The sequence below is a fragment of the Hoplias malabaricus genome, chromosome 1 (assembly GCF_029633855.1).
Source record: "Hoplias malabaricus isolate fHopMal1 chromosome 1, fHopMal1.hap1, whole genome shotgun sequence".
Classification (NCBI taxonomy): Eukaryota; Metazoa; Chordata; class Actinopteri; order Characiformes; family Erythrinidae; genus Hoplias; species Hoplias malabaricus.
Genome location: NC_089800.1, coordinates 73,248,963 through 73,275,467, shown reverse-complemented (window position 1 = coordinate 73,275,467; position 26,505 = coordinate 73,248,963). Strand labels below are relative to the sequence as shown.

The 26,505-nt window shown below is 36.2% G+C and overlaps 3 protein-coding genes across 6 annotated transcripts in view; 2 read left to right on the top strand and 1 right to left on the bottom strand.

The window, feature by feature from the left end:
• Nucleotides 1–273: 273 nt before the first annotated feature.
• LOC136708578 (synaptosomal-associated protein 23-like) lies at nt 274–13,249 on the bottom strand. 4 transcript variants are annotated; one of them, XM_066683216.1, is made up of 9 exons: nt 13,077–13,249; nt 12,833–12,871; nt 10,329–10,443; nt 8,556–8,597; nt 7,535–7,583; nt 6,720–6,837; nt 6,077–6,247; nt 3,464–3,608; nt 274–1,131 (listed from the first exon to the last, which is right to left on the bottom strand). In XM_066683216.1, exons 2-9 carry the CDS (start codon nt 12,841–12,843, stop codon nt 1,072–1,074), a joined length of 711 nt encoding a protein of 236 aa, XP_066539313.1. In that variant the 5' UTR covers nt 12,844–12,871; nt 13,077–13,249; the 3' UTR covers nt 274–1,071. The 4 variants fall into 4 exon arrangements, with proteins under 4 accessions (XP_066539313.1, XP_066539322.1, XP_066539337.1 ...); XM_066683225.1 differs by having other exon boundaries at nt 13,070–13,085; XM_066683240.1 differs by lacking the exon at nt 12,833–12,871 and having other exon boundaries at nt 13,070–13,247.
• A 1,168-nt stretch (nt 13,250–14,417) lies between these two features.
• Nucleotides 14,418–17,672, top strand: ccdc28a (coiled-coil domain containing 28A). The gene is made up of 6 exons (XM_066683205.1): nt 14,418–14,573; nt 15,186–15,361; nt 15,832–15,995; nt 16,132–16,286; nt 16,669–16,691; nt 16,877–17,672. The coding sequence occupies exons 2-6, from the start codon at nt 15,207–15,209 to the stop codon at nt 16,929–16,931; spliced, it is 552 nt and encodes a 183-aa protein (XP_066539302.1). The 5' UTR covers nt 14,418–14,573; nt 15,186–15,206; the 3' UTR covers nt 16,932–17,672.
• A 2,170-nt stretch (nt 17,673–19,842) lies between these two features.
• LOC136697917 (epithelial cell-transforming sequence 2 oncogene-like) overlaps nt 19,843–26,505 on the top strand; it is a 30,064-nt gene continuing 23,401 nt past the window's right edge. Inside the window, exons 1-7 of the mRNA XM_066673255.1 lie at nt 19,843–20,145; nt 21,999–22,111; nt 22,453–22,615; nt 23,540–23,792; nt 24,094–24,221; nt 24,677–24,783; nt 24,920–25,004. Coding sequence (XP_066529352.1) covers nt 19,981–20,145; nt 21,999–22,111; nt 22,453–22,615; nt 23,540–23,792; nt 24,094–24,221; nt 24,677–24,783; nt 24,920–25,004 — 1,014 coding nt within the window. The 5' untranslated portion in view covers nt 19,843–19,980. The remainder of the gene's footprint in view (nt 20,146–21,998; nt 22,112–22,452; nt 22,616–23,539; nt 23,793–24,093; nt 24,222–24,676; nt 24,784–24,919; nt 25,005–26,505) is intronic.

The following is a 26,505-nucleotide window of genomic DNA, read 5'->3' as shown; positions in this document are numbered from 1 at the left end:
AGCATTAAAACAACTCAATCTGATTCAGCAAATGTTTAATTATTATTTTACCTTTTGAGGGTTTGTTTGTTTGTTATTTTTTTATTGATAAAATTACTGAAAAGTACATTTAATGAGAAAAGTTCTATATAAATAAAGTTGTTAATTCTTCTTCTTATTATTATTATTAGTAGTAGTGTTAGTGCTAGTTGTATTACTGTAGTCTAAAAGTGCCCACTGCTGGAAAAAACAAGAAACTGTAAAAACATGACAATAAATATCAGTGTAAAGGAATGACATGGGCTTTATTAGAAATTTAAAAAAGACATTTAACAGAATTGTATTTCGAGAGTTGTTAAATGTATGACAATACCATATCCATGCTTTATCCTAAACTTTTACAATTGCACATTCAGTTCATATCACTCTCATTTACTCATTCTAGTCATTATCACTCAGCTTATTCTTTCCAGCCAACAAGTGGCGGGATTAAGAGAGATAAAGAGTTTATTATTTAGACCTTCTCTATTCAAAAGTAATTAAATATGAATACAATAGTGAATAGATAAAGGTGCTACAAAAAAACAACAAAAGTCATATTTTAAACCAATCTAGAAAGGGTTAGGATGAACTTAGGTCACAGGCTATAAGAGGTCAACATCCAAGGGAAATATCCCTCATGGGCCTCTGATCCCTTTATTGCAATGTAGAAAAATTAAAAGGACCAGCTATGTTGAACCAGTTGAAGAGAAGCTATTCCAATACCATCCCTAGGCATGTATATTACAGACAGACAGCACAGCAGGGAACAGTAATTATTGTATATCTACACTCTGTGTGTCCAGCATCTGATATCACATACAGGGGCTCATGCCTGATTGTATGAGGCAGTGTTTTTGTGTGTACATTTACTATTTACAATATAGCATTTAACTATTACGAAAAAAGGCACAGGAGCACTGGAAGAACATATCTCCAAAGCTGAATTTCTTTGCTTTTAAGAAGAGCATGTTTTTGTTTACTTTTCTGAGAGACAGATGGAGAAATAAGGCTATGACAAACTCCTTATTCAAACCTGTAAAAGTCACTTGTCTACAGAAGCTTGTTGGCTCTCTGATTGGCTTCATCAATGCGTGCTTTATTCATTTCAGCCTGTGTGAGGAAAAAAAAAAAATTAAAACATAAAAATATTGCAACATCACTTTTAAGGATCTTTTTTTTTTCCTTTTCCCAGGTGATTCTTCTTCATGTGAAGCAAGTATTATACTCACTGAAACATGGCTACCCCCATGTATAGGGCCCATTCTATGGAGTAAAAACTGAATAATTCTGGGACCACAGAACAATTTGATTTTTCATCCAATGTAAGTTGCACTTTATAGAAACAATGCAGAAATAATAAATTATCAATTTAAATAAATATTTCTTAATATGTTACAGAGTAAAAGAGATTGCTCCTTTAGGTCAAGCTACTTTTAAGTAAAAATAAAGAAAAAGAAAGTCTAAGAAATTTCTTCAACAAATGGAATATATTTGTACATATGTACATTTATATGTATGTAATACATTTACATTTGAAACATTCACAAACTGTTAATTCACAATTATTGTTTGATTTGGAAACAATAAAAAAAATATGTGGCACCCCTTCACTCAGTACTAAAACTCCTTCAAATATTTCTTTACACAGTCAATAGTCTCTGTTCTTTATTTACACATTTTTTGTTTGAGAACATTTCAAGTTCAGATATATTTAGTGGTAGTATTTGCATGCACGTCATGTTTAAGATCTAGGAACAGATTTTTATAAAATTCAAGTCTAGGGACAGAGGAAATTCTGTTTCAAAACCTGAAGCTTTCATTTCTTTAAGTAGAGGGTGGGTGGATGTTGGATTCTGAGCTATGCGACTGACCCCACAGACCTTTCACTAACGGTGGAACATACACTTCCAAAACTTCATAGAAGTCCTTCTTCTCTATTCTGACAGTGTTTCATGAACTAGTAACTGTTGCACAATCCCAAGGCTTAGAATACTGTCAAGAACTGCCAAGCTTAACCAGTCAACAATATGCTCTTTTCGAAAAAAATGCTGCTCATGTGTCCAAATTACCTATTGGTTTTTGTGCCCAATGTGTTTTTGTTTCATTGTAGTCCACCACACTAGCTTAAAAATGCCTCTGGCTGATCGAGATATAAACTGCATAACTCATATTTTGAATTTCAGCTAAGTTTCTAAATTATTATTTTTATTATTTTTTCTTTTTCTTAGCTGCATCAAAATTACACAATGCAGCAATGCATTACTATTCCCCATGGCTGCATACGTTTTCCTGTGGCTCTTTGGCAGTGGTGTGTGTACTTGTGCTGACTTTCAAAAGTTCTCCCTAACTTCCATTTCTTAAAAAAAAAAAAAAGAATGAAAAAGATAAAGATTGAGCACCTTACAAAGTGCTACTTATAAAATGTCCACAAATGTTGTTTGCCAGTGTCATTTATTACACTCAGGGAATGTGTATTTTTACTTTAACGAAGGCCTCAGGAGCAATTAAGCTTTGAGACCTTACAGATAAATGGGACTAGCCGACTTACTAAAATATTTTTTTACATTTCTAAACTTTGCAAATGTTTAAATTTACCAATAAATTAAATGTTAAATTTTCCATTACATTAAACTCATTTTGCTTAGAAAAATCAACAAAATGCCCAAACTTATGACTGTAAAAGTGCATTTAAATAAAGTGATTTTGAATCTTTCACCCAAGTACAGTGAAATGTATAAAAATTGGATAAGGTAGCTGAGAATAAGTTAAGGATGTAGTACTATCTATGGTTAAAGCCACTGTTCTCTCATTTTAAAGTGTTAAAAACGTAAGTTAATCATAAAGATATGCCATGGAATAAGTATTTAATCATGTTTAGTAGTAGCTCTAAAAATCCCTGTCCCCTGAGGGTGGGTCAATCCCAGAATGATTTACCTTGGCATTGCCATGGCAACGTGAACAAAACAACATTAGCAGTGGAGTCCTAGTGCTAGCTGGAATGTTGGGGGAAAGCCTGAGACTAAGCTGAGTTCGGACACCCTGCAATGAGTCTTGTGAGCATTATTACTGAGGAGAGATAAATATTTCATCACCACCATCCACTGAAAAACCACTGCAATCCCAGCAGGGCTTGAGCATTTGAATGTGCTGGAAGGCAGTGTCGTTTTCGAGTTGAATGATGTAAACGTTACTAACTCTGATTGGTTTTCTGAGTAAAATGACATCACTTAGCCCTGCCCCACTCAAATCCATCAAAAGAACACTGCAGACTTTTTTTTGTAAATCTCTCTAAAACCTGTGTCATCCTCTCTGTGATGCTTCAGCGCAAACTCATCACAAAACAAACAGATCATGGTTAAAAGGAGGACATAAAAATGAGTGGACAGTGGCTTTAGGAATGGTGATGCACTATAAAGGTGAACAGCACATAGAATGTCCTTACTTTGTCTGTAATGCGGTCGATACTTTTGTTCTGCTTGTCGATCTCGTTGCCCATGTCCAGAGCCATGTTCTTCAGATTTCCGATGATGCTGCCAACCTGTTCAAGGTTTTCCTCCATCTCCGTCTCCCGATCATCATTCGTTATCCTGTAATAAGGAAGAACAACAGAAAGAAATAAAGCACTTCATTAACGATAGCATTTGTACAGAACCTGTGAAATACTGGATAAATAAGACCTTAAAACTTATGCAAAACCGCATTAACAAGTGGAGGAATATTTAAAGCATTTAGAAAGGACTTGTTGACCAAAGTCAAGACATTCTGCTTTGCACATCCTCAAATATATTCAATATAATGATCGTCTAAAATATTGGAACTACTGGATTTCTGTGTGGATTGATATTCGATTAAACATTTTCCTCAGCTTTTTTTTTATTGCTCCAAGGCAAACCAAAGAATTTCTCTGCACTACTTAAGACAATTTTTTGAGTTTTTAATTTGGAACGGAATATAAAAAGACTGGGTATCTCTCACTACACAAACATTTTTGGTTAATTTTTCTGTAGATGAATAAATATCAGTTACATACGGCATGACTAGGGATAACACAATACACAACTAAAAGGTTCTGCTTAAACTAAACAAACATCCCAAAAAACTAACTTATGTTACCTAGGAGACACAGACATAAACATGGAAATCAGCTAAATAGATTTTGTGGGTGACATGTTGTCCAGAGAAAAAAATTGTCATAAATTATACTATTGTCATTTTAATACTTTTTTATGACACTGATATAACATTAATAAAATAGCATAATAATGCGATTGAATTCCTTAAAGAGCAATGAAATTAGTTCTTAAGAATTTTCAGGCACTGAAATTGGAATAGATTAAAAAAATGATATATCATAAATAAATAAAACAATAGTTTTCAACAAATTGGCCAAACAGCCCTAGAACAGAGAGACTAGAGAAAACCAGAGAACAGAACAGATCGAGTGGCAAAAATATGGATGATATTCATTCTTTTGTAACCAAACACGCAAGTAAACACAATGGACAATACTGAGGTCAGCAGTTATTGAGGAAATGACCATATAATGTATCATGAGCCAATAATGTAATTGTGATAGGCCTATCTCTACATACTGAAGAGGGAACTGGAGGTGAGTAAATTAGTGCACATCAGAGACTACGTTCCACATCAAATGGTTCAGAAATATCAGGTGTGCATCATTAGTCGACTCCACTTGTTGATGCATAATTTAAAGTGGAACGGAAAATTAGAATAAAGCTGTAATGACTTATGTTGCCCACTTGTTTCTGTTACAGGTAGTACTGGTTATTTAGGTACATGTGCATCTAGTATATAGTTGGACTTGTTGCCTGTTGGTGTTGGTGAAGAATTTACACGTTTGACACCTGATCCACAGCTCAACTTAAAAAATCAGGGTTAAAAATCAGGACAAATATTGTATAGTTTAAGCCCTCCAAATGAGTTTTAACAACTTAAAAAGGGTCTTATTTAAACCTTTATTGTACGTGTTGTTTCAAAATGCTGTCATATCATGGAAAAAATAAGCAGTCTACAAAATGGCCTACTCTTTGAAACTCAAAATGAGTGGATTTAGACAGCAAGATCTTTTTAGAGAGCTGCATATTGATGTTGTAATTTTTAAAAAAATTTTGCAACATATATTGCAACATTAAAAACTGCAGGAATTTCTGCCAGATGACTCAAACAGCTCTATGTGAAAACAATGTATCATTTTAGAATGAATGGGTGATTTTGTAGAGGAGTGCATAGAAAATAAATATTATAAGAATGCTATGAAATCACGTTTACTTTGAAAAGATTTTTGAATGCCAAACATCATTCTGTGAATTTTATTATGAGAAAACTAGTTTTGACACACCAAACATAAAAGCAGGTCAGCACTGAGATTACTCTTCTGAAGTCCTTTTTGGACAGGAAAACTAGAGTTTAATACACTGGTTGAATCATAATGATAAAATTATATCCATATAATGAATACTCTTCTAATAATCCAGTAAGGTGTACATTTGTGGACATCCTCAGACCTCAGCATCATTCCTCACATTTCGAGTCTCTGGAACACCATTGTCATGTCTTGCGTAATTAAACATAAGGCCTCAGACCAAACACCCTCACAAAAAACAGACCAAATGCCCTGAGTCCAAATGCCCTCCTAAAAAACTCCCTCAGACAACAAAATAATTCATACAGAGTATACATAAGATACAGAGTTACATCCAAGAAACTTTTTGTTGTTTCTTGGAAAATGCCTGTAAATGTATAATTTTGATTAACATGGGTTTTTTATTAATTTAATTTACGGCTAAATATTCTGGCTATGTAAAACATATCTAAAAAATTAATTAAGATGATATTTATTTACTTTATTTTTAAACTTCACCAATGATTAACAATATTTCACATCAAACTGGTTCTCGTTATCACCACATTGGTGGAATGAGGAAAATGCCTAAAGTTTCAATTCATGTAGCAATATCAAATGCAGAAAAAAAAAAACAAAGCATCCTTAGTTATTTATCATTATCATCATGATATTAGTTATCATTAGTGTTACCTCTTGACGTAGGGGCCAGAGGATGATGATACAGGAGCAGCAGCCTGGCCATTGCGGAGGGCCGATGGCTGGCTGGACACCACACCTCCATCTCCACCTTCCGTGCTGGCATTGTCACTTCCAGTGCCCCATGTGCGTTTATATCGTCCATCATGCTCAATGGATTTCACTCTGAAAGATAAGCAGTCTGCCATTCAATGGTACTTATTGATTTTTGTATAGACCCAATAATCTCATATAAATACTCAATACATTCAGTACCAAATACTGAGTGATGCTTACTTCTGAAAGTCAGAGTTCTAAATCTGGTCTACTTTGCAGGCAGAACTGTAATGCTATGTGTGTGTGTATACACACACACACACACTCTTCTAAAATATAATTAGCAATGCGGCATCAAAAATGCTAAAATGCTTAAAACTCTAACTCTGTTTTTACTGTTTTCACTCAAGAAAATATCAGTAAAGCAGAGAGAGAAAGACTAGCATACCGGACGAGACCTGAGAGCTTGCAAATGTTGAGGAAACATCTGAATTTTATAAATTTATTTTTTTTCTTTACAATTGGGAACATTGCCATTAAATGTAGTAAATTTACTATATTGCAGAGCCTCACGTGGCTTTTTGATTTAACATGTTATTACCTATCACAGGGACACACACACAGGCCACAGCACTTCGACAAATCAGTAAGGTTCTTCTCAGCCTCTCTCATGTCCTGGTTGATCTGGTCCATGCCCTGCTCCACGCGCCGCAATTGCTCTGACAGTATACGATGGACAAGCGTAAGTAACAAATGAGGACAACATTTCATGCAAATATTTCAAATATTTAACTAAAAAAATGTCAATTAAATTGGTGCTCTTCCACTACATTTCATCGACTAAACTCGGCTCAACATGCTTTTAGCTGGTTCACTTTTCCACTAGCATAGCTTCCCCATGAAATGGAGTCTCTAACGGAAACCGTGGGCTTTAAAAACCACAACAATGGCAGCAGTAAGGTTAGGCTCTGTTTACTCGTCATGTATTTGTGTGTTGTTGTTTTTTTTTTTTGTTTTTTTTTTAAATGGACACGGCCCCATGCCCCTAATTTTCCATGTTGCACTTGTAGGAGTTTTTTGTTGGCCACCAATCCAAGGACCATTTGAACCTCATCAAAATGCCACAGCATCATTTTATGAGCTGCTATTGTGGGTCTGATAAAAACAATCTGTAGAGATGTAACAAGCCAAGAGTTTGTGCTGGAGGTCTGCATTTCACCACGTAAACAAGTCTCCCTGGCCAATCATGTGCAAGCAGGCACTAAGAATAGACCTGGTTGCAATGACCAGGTACCACATTTGGCTGGTGGAAAAGTAAAAGAGCTGAGTCGAGTCGAGCAGGGTCCTTGCATTGGAAAAATCACTATATGAAAATAATAATTATCTTCAGAATAATGAGCTGATGGACTCATTCACCTCCCTGCTGATCCAACATCGTCATGGTTTTAACTCCTGTCTCTTTGCTCTGGAAATACAAACATTGAATAAAAATTTGGAAATTACTGAGGGAAATAACAATTTATTAGGCCTTTACTTTATATTCCTTAAAGTACAGCTGTCGTGCGACATTAGCACTCAATTAGGCTCTTCAAAGTAGGTAAAGGCAGATATAGAAACAGAAAATTATTTTTCAATAGGTTTATCTTCACATGAGGAATCGTTAACAAATCAAATTCTCTCGATCCCCAGTCACAGGACAATAACACAATAAGCCACTTAAAGTCAATTTACATTTTGACCTACACTGAAACTACCCATTTTAAATAATTTTACTGATGCAAGATTAAGAACCAGCATTTATTATAACACAAATGTTGTGACATTTTTTATTGACAAATTAGTTAGATCAAGAAAACAAACATTCAGAAATGGCAGAAGCTGCATTTAATTCGCTTAATAAGTAACATGAGCATCTAACGGTCAGCTAGCCTACTCATTACCTTTTTAAAAAGGCATTTTAAAAGATTTTTTTTTCTTTATTTGAAAAGAAAAAAAAAATGCCTAACTGACATTCAAGCAGGATATCATTCAACATTTTATTGTTGGAGTTTCCCTCACTTTCTCATAAATCACTCTGATAGAGCAGTCCCCACTAAGGCATTAGAAGCACTCAGTTGCAGCCTGGTGCCTACTTTTTATTTTTTGTGAATTTATTTACATGTTGGCATGGCTGAATAGGGATGACTGAATGAGGGGAATACACAAACAATTTATCCCAAATAAATTTGCATTAATAATTTAAAGAGCATTTTGGGGGTCCTAGCAATCCCAAAAATGTGACTTGATCTTGAGCTATCAAGGACAACAATTCATAGAAATTTAAAGATTCCAGAGGTAAAGCAACAAACATAATTTTGATTTAGATAAAGTACACAGAAATGTAGGGGAACTTTAGAACTGTAGAAATGAAGGGCAAAATTAACACAAAAGCTCTCACCTCCTCTGCCATCTGCAGCATTCGCCTGGTACTTTCCAGAGACTAGAATAGAAATAAATCATCTCAGTCACCATTAAAAACTCATAGCTTTGTCTATTCTACTGAGATGAATTTTAAGACAGACACAAACACACAGGATTACAGGGATCAGATGTGTAAAACAAAGCTCTTGGAGGCATTACTGTTTGGAAGGCTGAAACGGTAAGGGTGTGTCAGCACAGCCATTGAAATATTCCCTGATTGGAACAAAGTTTTGTATGAAGCTTTATATTAATACAAATACACAAAGATAAATGACTAAACGAGTGCTACAAAGTAACATCAACAAAATAATATATAGAACTATATACTAAACTACACTAAAACTAAGCAGGTATACACAACATTAGTATACTTTTATGTGGAGCCATATAACACTGAGGATTTGAAATGGCTAATATCAGGGAGCAGAGTTTCTGCTATGAATGTTTTGGTGCCTGTGTTCGGAAATTATAAAGCACAGAGTACATATAAGTAACATTTTGGTCATATGTTGCAAATACTGTAATAAAGTAAATGGTGGATATGAAAGCATGGTCTCATTTTGCATGATATTATATCAGCTAAAAAAGGGTTTTAACTCTTAGTAATTTCATAAACACGACTCTGATTTGGATCAAATCTTTTTCTCAAAGCTACTATTACGAAATGAGTAATCATAAAAAAAAGCATAAATTCAACTGATTTGTTGGCTTTGGGTGTTCTACATCTTTGAATAAACTGTAAATGATGGATAATTGACAAATAATCCCTCAAAGAACCACCCTCTTCCTTCCTAGAAGCTTATTCAATGTAAAAGGCTAATTCTTTTCTAAGTTAAACTGAATGGATTGGTTATTAAACCATGAAGTAACAACATTGGCAAAAAAGAATATTTTAAGTGAATGTGACTAACAGAGGAATTTAAACCTTGACTGCCAGGACTGTACAGGTAGGACAGTACTATTTAAGAGGAAATGAAAAACAAAGCATTTCGTTTCCTTAGCTTAAATTAGCTCACTGACCACTATACTGGAAAACAACATTCAAAAAGTGCTTATGTTATACAACTCAAATTAGGAAGTGGTAGTGCAATATGGAGGAATCTATAAAAAGCTCTGAGCCAGGTTGAAATGTGTTATATTATTAGTTTACCCCATGATCCCTGTGCTGTCCTTTATGGGCAGAGCCAGACTTTCATGCTGTTAGTACCCAACATGGGTTATGCACAGCAGAAAAAGTTTATCCCAGTCCCTCAAAAGGCACAGAAAGAGAAGAAATGCAGGAGGGAAGAAAGCAGAAGAAAAAGATTAGATGGCCTGAGAATACAAGCATTACAATTTGAATTCAATTTAAAATGTGGTTACACATTTGCAAATTATGTAACTACAAATATCAGCCCCAGTAGATCAGAAAATTTGCTGATGAGAGAAAATTTGCAACTACAGTAAGAGTAAGTGTGTGTTTGAGTGTGAGGGAGAGTGAGTGGGTGAGCGAAACAGAGAGAGAGAGAGAGAGAGAGACACTAGTGCCACAAAGAAAGACAGGGCCATGAAATTTCACTGTGATAAGTTATAATGAGTAACCTAAATACCACAACAAAGCTGACAAAAGAGACAAGTAATATGAAGAGCAAGCCCTCATATTTAGTAGTCTTTAAATCATCACAGGAAATCTAAATAACACCACAGAGCTGACAAAAAAGCCATACAGTACTACATATTATTCTAACATGGTAACAGATGACACACATACCTCATCAGTCACTTGGTTGGCTCTCATTGTGATCTGTTCCACAGTCATATCTGCCATCTTGCTAGTGTCAATATCGGCTGATAAGCCTGCAGCTCTAAGCTCTACACTCTGTGGTCTGAGGGTCAGAAGAAAGGGGTCAGAGACATCAACATTACACATGAGAGAAAAAAAATTAAAATTTTCCAATGTGAAAGGATTCAAATATTTGAAATATAGAAATTTGACAATAAACATTTCATGAAAAATCACCCATTATTGCAAAGTTTTCAACTTCAAATTCTTAGGAGATATAATTAGTAGTGAGAGTTTCATCCACATGAAATGTGGCAGGAAAAAGGAAACAATGAGATAAGAGTCTCTGACACACTCTGACATAGACAAAGCTAACTTTTTGTTTTACCTAGGTCATACATATTCTAAGGCCAAATAATTTCTTTACTGGCCCCAGCAAAACTTAAAATGTCCAGGCAGACTGGCATAGAACATTTATAACAAGAATTCTGGGGTGGGTGTCTATGCATGCACACTATGCGCAAGTGTGAAAGAGAGTGTGAATGTCACAAGCTCAGTCATAAATTTGTAAACCCAGTTCAGCTCTGTAGTTAACAAATGTTAGTCCATATCATAAAAGAAAGAGAAGATTAAAAGACAAATATAGTACTGGTGTGAAATTATTATTGTTTAAATATAATAATGTCCTGTACTAAGAAAATTATATTTTTTTAATTAATCAATGCCTTCAATAACATTTATTCATTCCTTTTCTGTAACTGCTTTATTAATCTCTTCACTGTTGCAGTGGGTCAGGAGCCTACCCAGAATCACTGGACACAAACAGGGTCAAACCCTGGACAGGACCCATCCCACTCAAACATTCACTCATTCACTCACACCTAAAGAGACTCTTCAACATGCATATTTGGATTGCAGGAGGAAGCTGGAGAAACCAGAGGAAACCCACACTGATATGGGGTGAACACACCAAAGTCCTCACAAACAATGACCTGAGGCTGGGTGGAACCTGCAACCCCAGGAGTAGAGTGACTCTGGCATGACCTGCTGGGCCACAATACCACCCCACATTAATAACATGAATTCATAAAAGACTAATATCCATTGTGTAGAGAATGCCTGGTTCATCAAAAAAATTTTAACATTCACTCTGCAAATGCATAAATCAATGAGCGCTAAAGAAACGTTTATTTCAAACCTAGGCATAGGAATGATTTATGTTGGCAAAGGACAATGCATATAGTGACTTTTCCTAGGCTACTATATTCAATCTAGATATTCACTCCTCTTCTGAATAATCATTTTCAGCAGAGGTTTACTGTACAAATACAAAGAGAAGTTATATTCTATTAATATACTTCCAACTACACCAACTACAAGCATACAAAAACTGCTGATTTATACCACAAGATCTCGCATGCCATTCTCAAACCGTGCTCTCACTCATGTATTCACTCTCTGATTACAAGCAAACGCACAAAGCCTTTCAGTAGATCTGAACAGAGTAACACATTTCCAGTTTTTCTCCATAAACTGGTTTTCCAAGATGTCATGTCTCCCCACTGGCACAGTGTAAGCCTCTATCAAACATAAGGAGAACAACAGAGCGTAAGATCAACTAAACTGTTTAGAAAGGTAACTTTACACCACGTCTACTTCAAAATAATTATCAGGATAAAAAAAGAGGTTTTCAATTTTCTTTCAATATAACAATCCATTTCAACAATTAAATAATTTGTTCCCTCAGGTTAAAAATGTATTCCTTCGCTCAGATGAATTATTTTCTTAATTTGGTCAAGAATACAATTAATGTATAAAAATGTTTCATTTACAAACTGAATTTACAGTTAAAGTTTCCACACAACAGGGTAATAAGACTTCAGAGTTATGATATGCACCGGCAACAGTGATTTCTGTCAATGAACCTAAATTATAATTTGATCCAAACATATTAATAAAAGTTATTTTCCTATTTTAAACTATTGCTAGGTAAAGACAATTGAGAAGAGACAATATGAGGTTTAGAGCATAATGAATTAAGAAACCAATTGGTTTCAATAAATTTAGGGGAAAAATGTATTAAATATAAAATATAGCAAGCCATGGAACTAACAATGGCTCGTTAAATTAGGGAACAATTTTATAACTTGAGGGAATCTGATGGTAATAATGGTTATATAAAATTAACATAATGCCTGTCAATGAGACAAGACTCACACAGCAACCTACATATGAAATGGTGACTCGTTTGGTAAATATAAACATCTAAAAGTTAATGTAAAAAAGAAACGTCAACAATGTAATGAACTGCTTAGATACATCAGTGACGGCGTTATGACGTTCGCGGTTAGTGCCTTTAACCCACACCCAAAGAAAACTGCGTCTTATCAACAGAGGTTTGACTTGTTAGTAGAAAATACACACTTTAATCCAGTATACAGACATCCCATCACCTCAGTTCTTTCGGCTTAGCTCTCGTATTACATACTTACTCTTTACTCATGGCGTTGCCTCGTCTTCTTTTGATCTAACTGACAAAAATTATTGCTTATTTACACTGTCAATGCCAAACCAATGGAAATCTCTATCTCGGCGTAATGCTAACTTTAGCTGGCTAGCTTAGGTTAGTTTCCCTTAGTTCCTCTTTACTTTCGAAATTACGTTACAGACACCTTGCGGTGGTCTATATCAGAAAGGCCGTAGGAGTTCACACACCGTCGTTTACTTACTACTTACTGTGGTGGCTTCAAAAAGGAATTACTTCTAGTCTCCGAGTAAAGTTTCTATCTTCTGAGATCAACGATGAAATTCCTTCAGAACGATAACCAGCAACGAAGCGCATGTCATCATATGACGAACACAACTGCGCATGTGCAAACAAGCACAACTTAGATCTGCTGTGAACGATAGACGGCGCTGTGAAGTGTAACATTTACAAAAACAGTCCCACATTTAGAGTTTGCGTCTGAGACTAATAAACCCGGACGCTGACTATAATAACGCTTTTATTGTTGTAAAATATATTTATTGTACGGTGTATAAAAATTTAATGCACATACATATAATTTACACAAATTTTACATGAAACATTTAAATTCATATCCAGGGTATATATGTATCTATCTATCTACCTTTCTAACTGGCACCTCTGTTTGTATTGTATGGGCCAAATGAAAAACAAAAACATTAACGTGTAAATCATTAACAATCTTATTTAAATGAAAGTAGTACAGGAAAAAAAAAACATATAAAATGTTGAGACAGAAAAAATGTAATAGATTTTTAAAAGATATGGTCATTTTGCACAGGGAAATTCGGTTGTATGATACAAAAGGCAACACCACTTTAATAAATTTCACCACTTTGTTTCATCACGTCTTCTTTAAACCACACATCGTAAACATTTGGCAACTGAGGAAACTGCTGCCGTTTGAGGAATTTAGCTGCTCAACACATCCGAGTCTCCTTTGCTGGATTTTTCGTACCACGTTTTCAATGTATGTCATGTCTTGACTGCAGTAAAAGCGAGTTTAACAACCAGGCTTTACATTAAGAGGAGGCTATTCCCCGTGCAGGTGGTTTGGCAGTGTCTTGCTAAAATAACTTTTTGAATTGATGTAAGTGTTTATGTAATAATTACAGCACACATCAGTATATCTGAGAAGGGGTTGATCTAAAACAAAATTTTACTTTTGTTTTTTTTTTTTCAAATTAATTTCGTAATTCAAATAATTTTAATTGCAATGAAAACTACAATACTTACATACGTCCAGGAAAACAGGAGCGTAGAACACCAAGAGTGAAAACAGAGAAAAGTTAGATTTGGTGGGAAATATTACATAAAGAGTAAATGTATAATATGAGAGAGTATATGTAGAAATGTGGGAGAAAATGAAGAAATACGGGAAAAGATTTATAGCACTTTGCTGTGTTGCCTGGAATTAAGCGTATTAAAGTATAGATAAAAAATACATCATTAGAATAATGACAGTAGGATTAAAAAATTGTGTTTTGTTTGGACAGTTCGCTCGTGTATTTGTTTTTGCACGTCTTGATGAACTGACGTGATGACGTCACAGTACGTAACAAAGTAGGAAGTGTAGCTTGTAAACTTTGTTTTTGAGCGGCGGTTCTGTGCGGTTTAATAAATTAATTCACAGTTGTAGAGGAATGTTGGCCATACGTTTTTTGTCTAATAGTCTTTTTATGTAACAGAAGAGGCTACTGTTGCGGGTAAAGTGAAAGAACGTATCATTTCATCTATGAAATGTTGTTTTCCAAGTTAGCTTCGGTAGACAATTCCACTCTTCATTTACAGCGTAGATATGAGCTAGCTATAGACTGTAGAAGTATTCTTTGATTTTTGTTTTTTTTTACCACACATGTTTGTCATAGCAGTGACGGACAATGCTTTTTTAGATACACAGGACTACGGAGATCACAGAGATATTTGTGTATTTCCCAGGTTTTGTAATGCTGGTGGACATCAACATTGTACACAAAAGGGTCCAGTCATGAATTATTTCATTCAAAGTAAAAATCATGTAAACTGTGAATCGTACGAATGACACTGTGGACGAACAAGGCGTTGTTGTTAATAAGCGGATTAGTTACAGTTTTGTTTATAGCAGATGGCAGCTTTTTAAACAGTGGCTAACGAATGCATTTATGTTACAGATGTAGGCTAATGTTGTATGCATATTTTTGCTGAAGGACACAGTGTTATAGTGTGATGTGCTTACTCGAGCCCTCATCTTCTGTATATATGTTATATAAATCACCAGACTTTACGTACACGTCGTCACCTACTAAATGGTTAGTCTTCTCCATCTAATCTTACTCTAGGTCAGGATCCATTTTGGCAACATGGAGGAGAGGAAGGTTAAACGGAAAAGTCCCAGGCCATCAACCAACCAGGCAGCTCCTCCAGGCACTGCCCGAAAGAGTGTTACCTCTAGCAGTAGAGCCCCAGGCTTCTCTGGTATGGGCTCCCACACCAATCAGAGGAGTAGATACCGCAGGTGGGTATGGGGAAAAAGATAAAAATTTAAGTCTCATCTCAGAATCAGTTGTGAATTTTTCATTACTTCATAGATTCACTGTGCAGCAGCAGATAAGCTACTCTCTTTGATTTTACACCTACAAGGTCGACTCGGCACACACTTGTATACTTCCACCATGTGAGTGTCACTGCAGTGCTGAGAAGGATCCAAAACCTAAATCATGCCTGATCTCTCATGTCGGGTCCTGACCATTTAAAAACAGGCCGAAAGGGAGCAAAAATCATTCAGAGCTGTCTGTAGTTGTAGAACTACAAAGTGCTCCTTTGTAGTCAGTGGAACTGAGAGAACAGACAGTGTAGATAAAAGGTAGTGGTCATAATATTATGGCTGATTAGTGTATGTCTTCTATTTGGTAACATTCTGATATAATATTGAGAGCTATTTGACTTTGAGCTATTTTTGTTTCTTTTATTTTCTGTGTCTGATAGAGGGGTAAGAGATAAACCAAAGCCACAGAGCCAGACAACTAAAAGTAACCAGTCTGCCCCTATTCAGCACTCCTTCCTTACAGACGTGTCCGATGTGCAAGAGATGGAAAAAGGTCTTCTCGGTCTGCTAAATGACTTCCACTCTGGAAAGCTCCAAGCCTTTGGTGAGCTGCCACATTTGCCCACAACCATATTTTAGTAGCTGCCATTTTTCTTTCTTTTAGCCCTCCCATCAAATTTATGGAATATTCCCATCTATAAACACAAGAGACAACTTAAGCTGATATTTCTTGTAAAAAGGTAATGAATGTTCAATTGATCAAATGGAGCATGTACGAGAGATGCAGGAGAAACTGGCACGACTGCACTTTGACCTCTATGGAGAGGTGGAAGAATTGCCAAAGGACCAGAGGAAGGCTGCCTGTGACAGTAACATGGACAAACTTCTACTGAATGTAAGTACTAAATGTTAACTTCAGTAACTGGAGATAGGGAGTTAAGAAGAACTTAATTTATTATTTATATGTTTACATGCCTAAACAGAGTAATTCCAAATAGTATTATTTATATATGTTTTATAAACAGAACAAATTAATGCAAAAAAAAAAAACATTGATGAAAATTGATCATAGCACTAAGGATCACTAGGTAATATCTGGGTTAAGTTTGTTTGCTCCTGAGGCTCCCCCTAGTCTAATGTATATGTACAGCAGTGAATATTGTGAATCATTATGCATGTCTTAGCATGAGTCTTGTTTTTATCAATGTTATTTACTTCGTAGCAAAATATATTTTCTACGTTTGTTGAAGTAATCTGTTATAAATTGTTTTCTGCAGCTGGAAGAATTGAGTTCATCAATGTATCCTTTAAAATAAATAAATAAATTGCTATGTGAACATTGTATTTAAATGGAAAATTAACAGCCATGTAAGGAATATCTTTATCGCTCATTGACCAAAACCTCTTGCTGTATTCTTATTAGTGTCAGTTGAATGAGTGACTCCCAAAACACAGGTTTAAAAATTCTTAACTAGAATTCTTTAGACAAAAACTGAACCTTGCTGATAGCCAAGATGCACCCAAAATATCCAGTGTGTGAACTCATGGAGCCCAGATGTCGACCTGTCTGTTGTGGTATACTGTTGTGTACATATCATTCAAAGAGAAACAGCATGTGAAGCAGCATTACTCTTAACCATTAGTATCACTGTGGAATTGTAGAGCTGCAGAGGTGGCTCACTTGCACAGTTTAGTATTAAATGCAATATCAAAGAACAAACTCATGCACTCATTACATTACCATTGCACATCTTACCCATCAGTAGATTTGGTGTACGGGGTCATGAGCAGGCTAGCGCTAATGTATTTATATCAATCAACAATGTTAGCTCTAATCATTTTATTTGTCACTTGAATGTTGCCTTTGAGTTGTGCAATATGACAACATTTGCAATGTAAGTCACTAATTCACTTTATTGAATAACTATTTTTTCATTCTTGGGACTTAAATATTTTAATTTTTTGTAACCTTCTTTGAAAGATCACTGTGTTTAGTGATTTAAAAGTGAAAGGTGAGGGCAAATGTTTCTGAGCCAGCCTCTTTTAAAAATACAATAAGAACAGAAACCATATGACTATTTGCCTTATTACAACCTCAGACAAAAGTTTGCAGAGGAAAGGTTTTAGCATGAAAGACTACTTGATGGAATGTTATTTTGTTATAATAGCCTATGTACATTGCAGATGTACCTACTTTATTTTAAAATGATTTACATTTCTAATATAAACAGGTTGAATGTTCATTTTGTGTGGCTTGAATTTGAAAATGCCATCAATAAAGGTCACATGCTAATGACTAATGTCTCCTTTGTACAAATCCTGTGTATCAAGGGTTTTTGTACAGATTTTTGTCAGTTCTGCAAAATTGTATTATTGGAAATACATTGGAAAACATTAATGTTCAAAGAACCAATGACTGTATTTAAACTCACACTACCACACTAAATAATGTATCAAAAGATCTCCACCTTGTACTTCACAATGGCTGAATGCATTTGCCATTTTTGGTCCAATTGACAACTTTAAGGGAAGGGTCCCTGCCAGTTAATATAGTTATTCTCACAAGTTATGCCCCAAATACATACCATATATGACACTTTCAATCACTTTGTTTAATAATGCCTTACAACTGTGTGGATTTTTCATGGGATAAGAAATGTAAGAAAAGGTGTACATTAATGTGCATTTACTGTCTCATAAAAATTGGTTCTCATTTTTACTCAATATGCCCCATCATGATTTAAAAAAAATCTATTTTACAGTGAACATGTGCTTTTCTGAAAAGGTTAGCAGTAGATATTAGAACATTGTTCTGAGGATTGATTGAATTAATTGACATATGTTAGATAAGCCTACTGAGTTTGGATGATTTTGATTCACAAACATCACTAACTAGTGACAGTGTGTCGTGTAGTAGACCTCTAATCCTGAGAACAGTTGTATGATATGCAACTAGGGCCAAAATTGTCTTAACACACATCTGCATTAAATATCACATGCGCAAATGTAAATGGTGTTTGTACAGATGGCAAGTAAGAGGCATTAATACCTCTTGACATCTTACAGCCAATCAATGAACTATAATATGAATATATCTGCATGTGACAAAAGCTGAAAATGTGCAACTTATTGCTTCCCATATTCATGAGACATGTACAAGTTAAAGGTACTGCCTACTAAGAATGACACACGTGCAAATATAGCAGTATGTCATTTGCATGTGACAGAATGCACTGCATATGCACTGTGCTCCTAAATAAAACGTAGACTTGTGAACATGATGTATAGTTTGTTTCTACAAAATGGCTGTAATTTTCTAAAGACCAAAGAAAAGAATCCTACAGATCATAAGGAATTAAAGCAGCAGGTTAATAAAACACATTCAAATTGCAGCTTCATTCATTCCTTCATTGTCTGTGACCGCTTATCCAGTTCGGAGTTGTGGTTGGTCTGGAGCCTACTTGGAATCACTGGGTGCAATGTGGGAACGCACCCTGGAGGGGGTGCCAGTCCTTTGCAGGGTAACACACACTCACACATTCGCTCACACCTGGACATTTTTGAGTACCCAAACCAACAACCAACGTGTTTTCAAACTGTGGGTGGAAACCCACGAGAACACACCAAATTAATCACAAAACACAGAACCCCACGACCCTGGAGCTGTGTGAGAGTGACACTACGTGTTGCGCCACCACGCCGCCCAAATTTATTCAATGTGTAAGTAAATATCCCCATCTACTGGCAAAATATTTTCTTCAATGAAAAGGTCAAGATTTTGTACTATTACATTTGTACAGGTAAAAATGAAACGCCTCTGCAGACGCAATTACATGCCATTTGCACATGTAAAAGAAATACGTCTCACTCCATCAATGCGCACACATTTTACGTCTGGACATGTTATATTTTACATGTACAGGCGTTGGAAATAAGCTGATTTTGGCCCCAAATATATGCCATACAATTACATGCTATACTAGTGTACAGGCACTGGGAGTGATGACTTAGACTCGTGTAGCTGCACAAGTGTGTACATCTGTACTGGTCAATGCTTTCCTATAGACATTGTACAAATCTTGTTTCAGCAATTGGTGTATCGTAAAGTTGGAGAAATTACAACCAATGTGGTGACTACAAACTGTGTACAGATATCTAGCGTAGCAAGTCAATATTATGGTTCTTCGATGTACCCTTTCATAAATCTTTTAAATGGTTGTGAACATCTCATTTAAATGGAAAAAAAAAACAACTATGTAAAAGCCAAGTGGCTACAGACTGTTGGACAAATAGCGTAATATTATGAGATAGTAAGTAATAATTATGACTGTCTTTCACTATTTTTTTAACGGTGCTACACGGGTTTCCCGCCCTCAATCCGAGTGAAGGAATTCCATCCTGCGCTTTGTTTTCCGGTTTCTATGGTAATGTAAAGAGAGTCAATGTGTCGCTGCTGTTCAAGGTGCCAAACTTCGGTCATTGTTATAAACTTCACTACGGAGAAGTATTTCAGGACGCCCTTCACCTACAATATGTGAACGGCCATTACGTTTAGGTTTCATTAGGAAGAACCAGCAAGTGACAGGAAAATGACGTCCGTGGAGTGGAGCGCGCTAAAGCCCGGGACCCGTTCTCACAGTGTAAAACAACGGCAGCTGAGAGAGACAGAGACCTCACCAAGGTCCTGGTCTGTAGCTGAAAGCACTCGGTTTAGTGCCTGGACACCTGTAACAAACAAGGTGTCTAACCAAAAGGTAAGATAAAACATCATAACACTTAACAATAAATACTTATTTATACCGCCAAAAAGGTTTTACTTATTTTACATTACCATGTGAAATGAAGAGTCAAATTCCTTTGAGGTCCCTGAATGAATCAGTTTAAGTTCCAAAGAGTGGTTTCCTCATATGGGGGCAGCCATGGGTAAGATTTGGCATGCATTTTCTGATTCCTCCAGGACTGGCTTTCTCAACCCTGGTGTGAAGTATCTGCAGGCTGGAGACCAGCTAGTGGAAGAGACATATGAAGAAATAGACAGATACCAAAAAATGGGTGGTTCTGGCTAGGTTTAGGTTTAGGGATAGGTTTTGTGTAAGGCTGTAGGAGCTGCCTTCAGGATGCAGAGATGCCCTTCACGCTTTTTCAGAGGAAAATATTCGGATGTCGCTGACATAAAAATAAAAATGACATTTACAAAACCATAAAAATGCAGCTATAAAGTCAGTGTCCTGCACACCCCAAAGGAGGTCCTTTGAGGTGTGCAGGACACTGACTTTATAAGGACTTTTTACGACACTGCGGTGGCTTCAGTGATTTTCTATGCTGTGGTCTGTTGGGGCTGTGGAAGTTCTGATAGGGACAGGAAGAGGCTAAATAAACTGGTCAGAAGGGCTGGTTCAGTCTTAGACTGTCCTCTGGACTCCATAGAGGAGGTGGGGGAAAGGAGAATGTTAGCAAAACTGAAATCAATTGTGGATAACCCGTCTCACCCCCTATATGCGACAGTGGGGGCCTTGAGCAGCTCCTTTATGACGTTTACACCCACAGTGTAGGAAGGAGAGATACCGAAGGTCATTCATACCTACTGCTGTTAGATTATACAGCACTTACAATATGTAATATATACTATTATCTTGCATATATTTTTTGCATTATCTGTCTTTGCACTACCAGTATTACTACCTCTGCCCTTTTCCCAACAATGCAAATAATCATGTGCAATAACTTCTCAAGTGCAACCATCTCTGTATGGTTGTATGAGTTATATGTTTTGTGAGTATGTACATTTTTAAGTCTTTTTCTCCATTGTTTTTATTGCGTTACTGTCTTTTTTCCCCCCACTTCTTGTCCAATGCCTAAGATTGTGTGCTGCTGTAACAAGTGAATTTCCCCGATGTGGGATCAATAACGTCAAGTCTAAGAAACGTATGAGGATAAAGTCAGAATATATTGAGAATAAAGTGAGAATATTAAAAATATATATATCAGACTATTTTGAGAATAAAATCAGAAAAATAAAATGTTCAGACCTTATCTCTCAGCATCTAAAATTCTTAATGAGAGATTTAGTCAGGATTTTCCATCAGAGCCTTTTTGCACACTATTGACAGAGCTGGATGGAGTGTTTGCATTGTGGACACAGAGGATGCAGCCAAAAATGTATTTAATTCTCTCAAGCAAATTATTCAGTCAAACAATCCAATTGATCTGCTAATATCACAGTTTTATATTCAAGAAGGAATGTGTGTGTGTGTTGTATGTCAGGCGAATGCCAAGTATGATATTTGAGTATACATTTTTGACTGGGGTGACTTGACATTTTACATATTTTTAAAGGTTGCCACAAAATAACATTGAGAAATGCTGCTCCAAACCAGCATGTTTAGTATAATGATTGTTTAATAATAATTTCAGGAAATGGCAGATTGCATCTTTTAAATAGCCATTAGGAAAATACAGTGCCCTCTACACAGCAAACTTGGGCAGGAACATCGCAGTATACAGAGAAGAATCCTTTCATAGGCAAGACTATTAATGCTGCATTCACCAGTATGTGCCAAAAGCCATAAATGTAAATTGATTAAACATTTCTATAAAATCTGTGCAGCTTTTTCAAGAGAGAACAACCCTCATCCTCCATTGGTTTGACCTTTGGACAGACAAACAGCGAAAACATTTTCTTCAACTGCTCTTCAGAAGATGCTCCAAGTCCCAACTCAAGTAAATTAATGAAAACATATTGAACTCTAAAACTTTACTTACTGGAGTTGCTCCACCATTTTACACAATATTAATTTCCAAACACTTCCATGCAGCCTGGATTTGTTTTAGATTATCTTTGATTTTAATGCATTTATTTTTTATATAGTTTTTAATTCCCTTTTTGATTGACTGTTATTATTGTTTATTAATTAGATTTTTCAATACTTTTTTATCCTCTTCTGTATATGCTTGGCTACATTGCAGTGAGGGTTGCCCTAAATATACTGAGTTTAAATAAATGTTGATCGATTGAATGATTGATGATGATTATAAATATTCACATCTCTTACTAACCTCAGGTTTATCAGTGACTATTTCATGGAAGTAGTGCCCATCAGTCGAGTGGACTTTACCACTGTCCTGCCACGCTTTCTTTCTCTTTATATCCTATCTTTCCTGAACCCAATTGACTTATGCGCTGCATCCCAGGTCTGCTGGCACTGGAGGGTTCTAGCAGAGCAGGTGAGCAAGACTTCATCCTTAACATTCTGAACTTAAGTATTATTACATACACATTTCATATTTAAAGGAACAATAAATATTTTTAATATTTTAAAAAGTATAAAAAAATAATTGTCAGTGATTATTGATAATGTTTTCAATTCTGTCTTTATCTCAGCTCACACAAGGTGAAAATCCCTAAATGAAAATATTTATGCTCCATAGAGCAGGTCCACCACATGGGAGTGGCCATGCTTAAAGTAGTTTTACTAGTTTAATAGTTTTGAACGTCTTTAGGTGTACGTAAAATGGCAGCTTCACAACGTAAAAAGAAGATCAAAAAAAAAAAAAACATATATATAAAACAATTGAATTACATTCTGTATTGATATTGCTTCTGTTTATTTTGATGTCAAGAAATGACACATGATAGAAATTATGCAAAAAATATGTAATTAAATCGAAGTCATAAAATATATCCCACTTATATTAGAATTCAGACTGGACAGAACGCTAGGTCAGATTTGTGTTTTTTGCTCCAGGGACTCCCCCTAGTGTAATTAATTTTTAGAGCACTGATGAAATCAATGGGGAGTGGGCGTGTGGTTTGCATAGTTCAGTTCCTGCAGTGCTGAGCCCTGAGTAGCATTAATAGAGACCCTATTCTTCCTATGACAGGTCAGTGGAGCATCACAATGATGTTGAAGCTGTAATTTTAAGTTAAAAATATCACGTAGCTCTCTTTTAAATAATGAAATTCATACAAAAGTGCAACTTATTGAATAAATCAATATAAAGTCAGAAATTACATTTACATTAGTACACACGCACACACACACACACACACAAATCATCATTAAAAAAATTGCCTGTATATAGCTGTACATATTTGGTAAAGTGTATGTACAAGGTTTGGTAACTTTCTCTTGCTGTGTGAATATATAGGATTGCCTGTGGTCTCCTAAGTGTATCAGAAGAGGTTGGTTCCTTCCCTACAGCCCATCAGAAAATGAGTTTGGTGCTTGGAAGAAACACTATGTGTCTTGTGCAGCCAGTCTTGATTTTCTTACCCCAAGGGAAGCGGCAGATATGTATGGTAGTCTAAATGAAACTGTGAGTGAATGTGAAGAGCGGATGGAGAGAAAAAAAGAACATATAATCAGACAAACCATCCACGAGAAGATGATGGAGCATAAAAGTGAGCACAAAAGCCTTTTTTAGGGTAAAATTTAACCAAATACATTTATTTTGCATTACTCCAATCAATCTCATATATACAGTTCATTTACTGGGACATTATAAGATTAAGATGCTGCTTTTATTTAATTTATTTGAGATTGAAGTTTGTTAATAGTTTGAATGAAATGTCACAAAGCTAAACAACATAAAGAAAGCTTTTTTATAACCCTTTTGTTCATCTTTATCTGTGGTGTAAATATTTGTTGAAGGCACTAGTTTATAAGCTGATCTGAGGAATTAATGAATACGTTTCTCAACAGGAGTGGCTTTGAAGACCAGGAGAGCGTGGTTAACTAACAGCTTATCAGGAGGAATATCATCCAGCAGCATCAGAAAGAACTCCAGCATGCATCCGCCCAGTTTTACATCTACTCTTGTCCAATTAGGGGTGAGAGAGACAAATCTGGGTGAACTTAACAAAGGGCACTGGCGCTAACATAGATGTGTTTAGGAGATCACCATAGCAGGGCACATTTCTTAAATGAAATCCAACATATTTAATCCTAATCTGTATGTTCCACAGATATATACACAGGGTAATGTAATTTAATATCGTTTAAACAATATTTAAATTGTAAGTGGTAATAATTTACTTCACGCTAATTCTACAGTCGGGCGATACACTAGGCCATTGTCACTTTTGGGGGTTCTGAGCATTGGATTTATAAAATATGTAATTGTGAAGTTAAGGAAAATTATTATAATGAACTACAATAATAAAACAGATACAGCAGTTTAAAGATTAAAAACGGAGTATTCCTGTAGGACACAACCTACTGTTTGGTTTCATGGATGGATTCACATATTCCTTGTAAATGCATATGGTGTTGTGTTCATGTTTAGGAAAAGTGCCGAATGGGGATTTCACTCAAAATGAAAGATCACAAAACTCAAAATTCAACACTTGAAGAGACCTGGGCTACTAGTACAATGAAAACACTGTCAGTGAGGTCAGTGAATACATTTCAGGTAAAAGATTGAAGTTTATATTGACTTTTGGACCAGATGGTGCACAGCTCTCACGTCAGTGTAAAATGCAAAATCAAAAAAAAAAAAATTCATGTAGAATTTATGCTTTTTTTTCAGTTTACCTTTAAACTCAGATATCAAGTCCAGCAGCAGGCTTCCAGTTCACATGCTGCTTGTGTCATCCAGGATTCCTGCATATGAGGTAAAATTTCCTCATAAAATTCAAAATGATTATGGCAAAGTTTGCTAACAGACTTTAAGTTGGCCTAAAGGGGCATATGGGGCTTTGTTGAGATTTTCAAGGTGGTTACTAAGGTGTTTCTAGTCTGTTGCTATGGTATCCCAGGTGGTTGCTTATGTATTGTAATATTATTGCTGTGGTATTCAAGGTGATTCCAAAGTACTTCCTGTGCAGCTGCTATGGTATCCAAGTGGCTACCAATTTGTTGCTACATCGTTTCTAAGTTATCCTAGGTGGTTGATATGGTGTTGCGAGGGTGTTGCTTAGTTGTTGGTATTGTATTCCAGCTGGTAGCTAAGGTGCTGCTAGGCCATTGCTATGGTCCTATAGGTGAGGAAATCTACAGTGGCTAGCCCCTTAATAAAGCACTAATGAGTGAAGTGTGTGAAGGCAAGCTGTTTCTGATTTAGCACATTATTTGTACATTTGGTGCTTTATTTATGGTGTTGCCCATTTTTTATTCATTCATTCATTCAGTGTCTGTAACCCTTATCCAGTTCAGGGTTACGGTGGGTCCGGAGCCTACCCGAAATCATTGGGCGTAAGGGAGGAGCACACCCTGGAAGGGGCACTGGTCCTTCACAGAGTGACACACACTCACACATGTGTTTTTAGACGGTGGGAGGAAACCGGAGCACTCGGAGGAAACCCACGTGGACACAGGGAGAACACACAAAACTCACAGTCACCTGGAGCGGGACTTGAACCCACAACCTCCAGGTCCCTGGAGCTGAATGACTGCGCCACCGTGCTGCCTGGCCATTTTTTTAACGTTGTCAAAACTGTAATGTACAAATTAAAATGAGACAACAAAATGGCCGGTGAATGACATATTAATACGTAGAGTGATACATCAGATACAGCTTGTTTGTTTACAGTGAATACACAAAGCAACCATAAAATTATGACCACCTCATTGTTTCTTCACTCACAGTCCATTTTCTTAGCACCTCTGACCAGACAGGAACACTTTGTAGTTCTATAATTAAAAAGTGTTGTCTAACTCTTTCTCTGCATACCTTGTTTTCTACCTGTCACCATGTTCTTCATGATGTCGGTGGTGGATCATCCTCAGCGCTGCAGTGAAACTGATATGATGGTGGTGTGTTAGTGTGTGTGGTGCTGGTATGAGTGGATCAGACACAGCAGTGCTGCTGGAGTTTTAAACATTGTGTCCACTCACTGTTCACTCTGTTAGACACCTCAGTAATTCACTTTGTAGATGTAAAGTCTGAGACAGTATGTATTGGTTGTCCTCTAGTCCTTCATCAGTGGAGACAGGGTGCTGTCGGCTGGATAATTTTGGTTGGTGAGCTATTCTCAGTCCAGCAGTGACACTGAGGTGTTTAGAAACTTGAGTAGCCCTGTTGTGTCTGACCCATTTATATCAGTGCAACACACACTAACACACCACATCCACATCAGTGTCACTGCAAGCGCTGAGATTGATCCACTATCCAAA

What these genes read in the sequence shown, in the direction of transcription:
- LOC136708578 (XM_066683216.1), bottom strand. An exon ending in GATGTTGGATCAGCAGGGAG is followed by an intron (nt 6,838 to 7,534) that starts GTGAATGAGTCC and finishes GTATACTGTCAG; the next exon opens with AGCAATTGCGGCGCGTGGAG. An exon ending in TGTGTGTGTCCCTGTGATAG is followed by an intron (nt 6,248 to 6,719) that starts GTAATAACATGT and finishes CTTATCTTTCAG; the next exon opens with AGTGAAATCCATTGAGCATG.
- ccdc28a (XM_066683205.1), top strand. Translation starts at nt 15,207, where the DNA reads ATGGAGGAGAGGAAGGTTAAACGGAAAAGTCCCAGGCCATCAACCAAC. An exon ending in TGGAAAGCTCCAAGCCTTTG is followed by an intron (nt 15,996 to 16,131) that starts GTGAGCTGCCAC and finishes TCTTGTAAAAAG; the next exon opens with GTAATGAATGTTCAATTGAT. An exon ending in GAAGAATTGAGTTCATCAAT is followed by an intron (nt 16,692 to 16,876) that starts GTATCCTTTAAA and finishes AGAATTCTTTAG; the next exon opens with ACAAAAACTGAACCTTGCTG.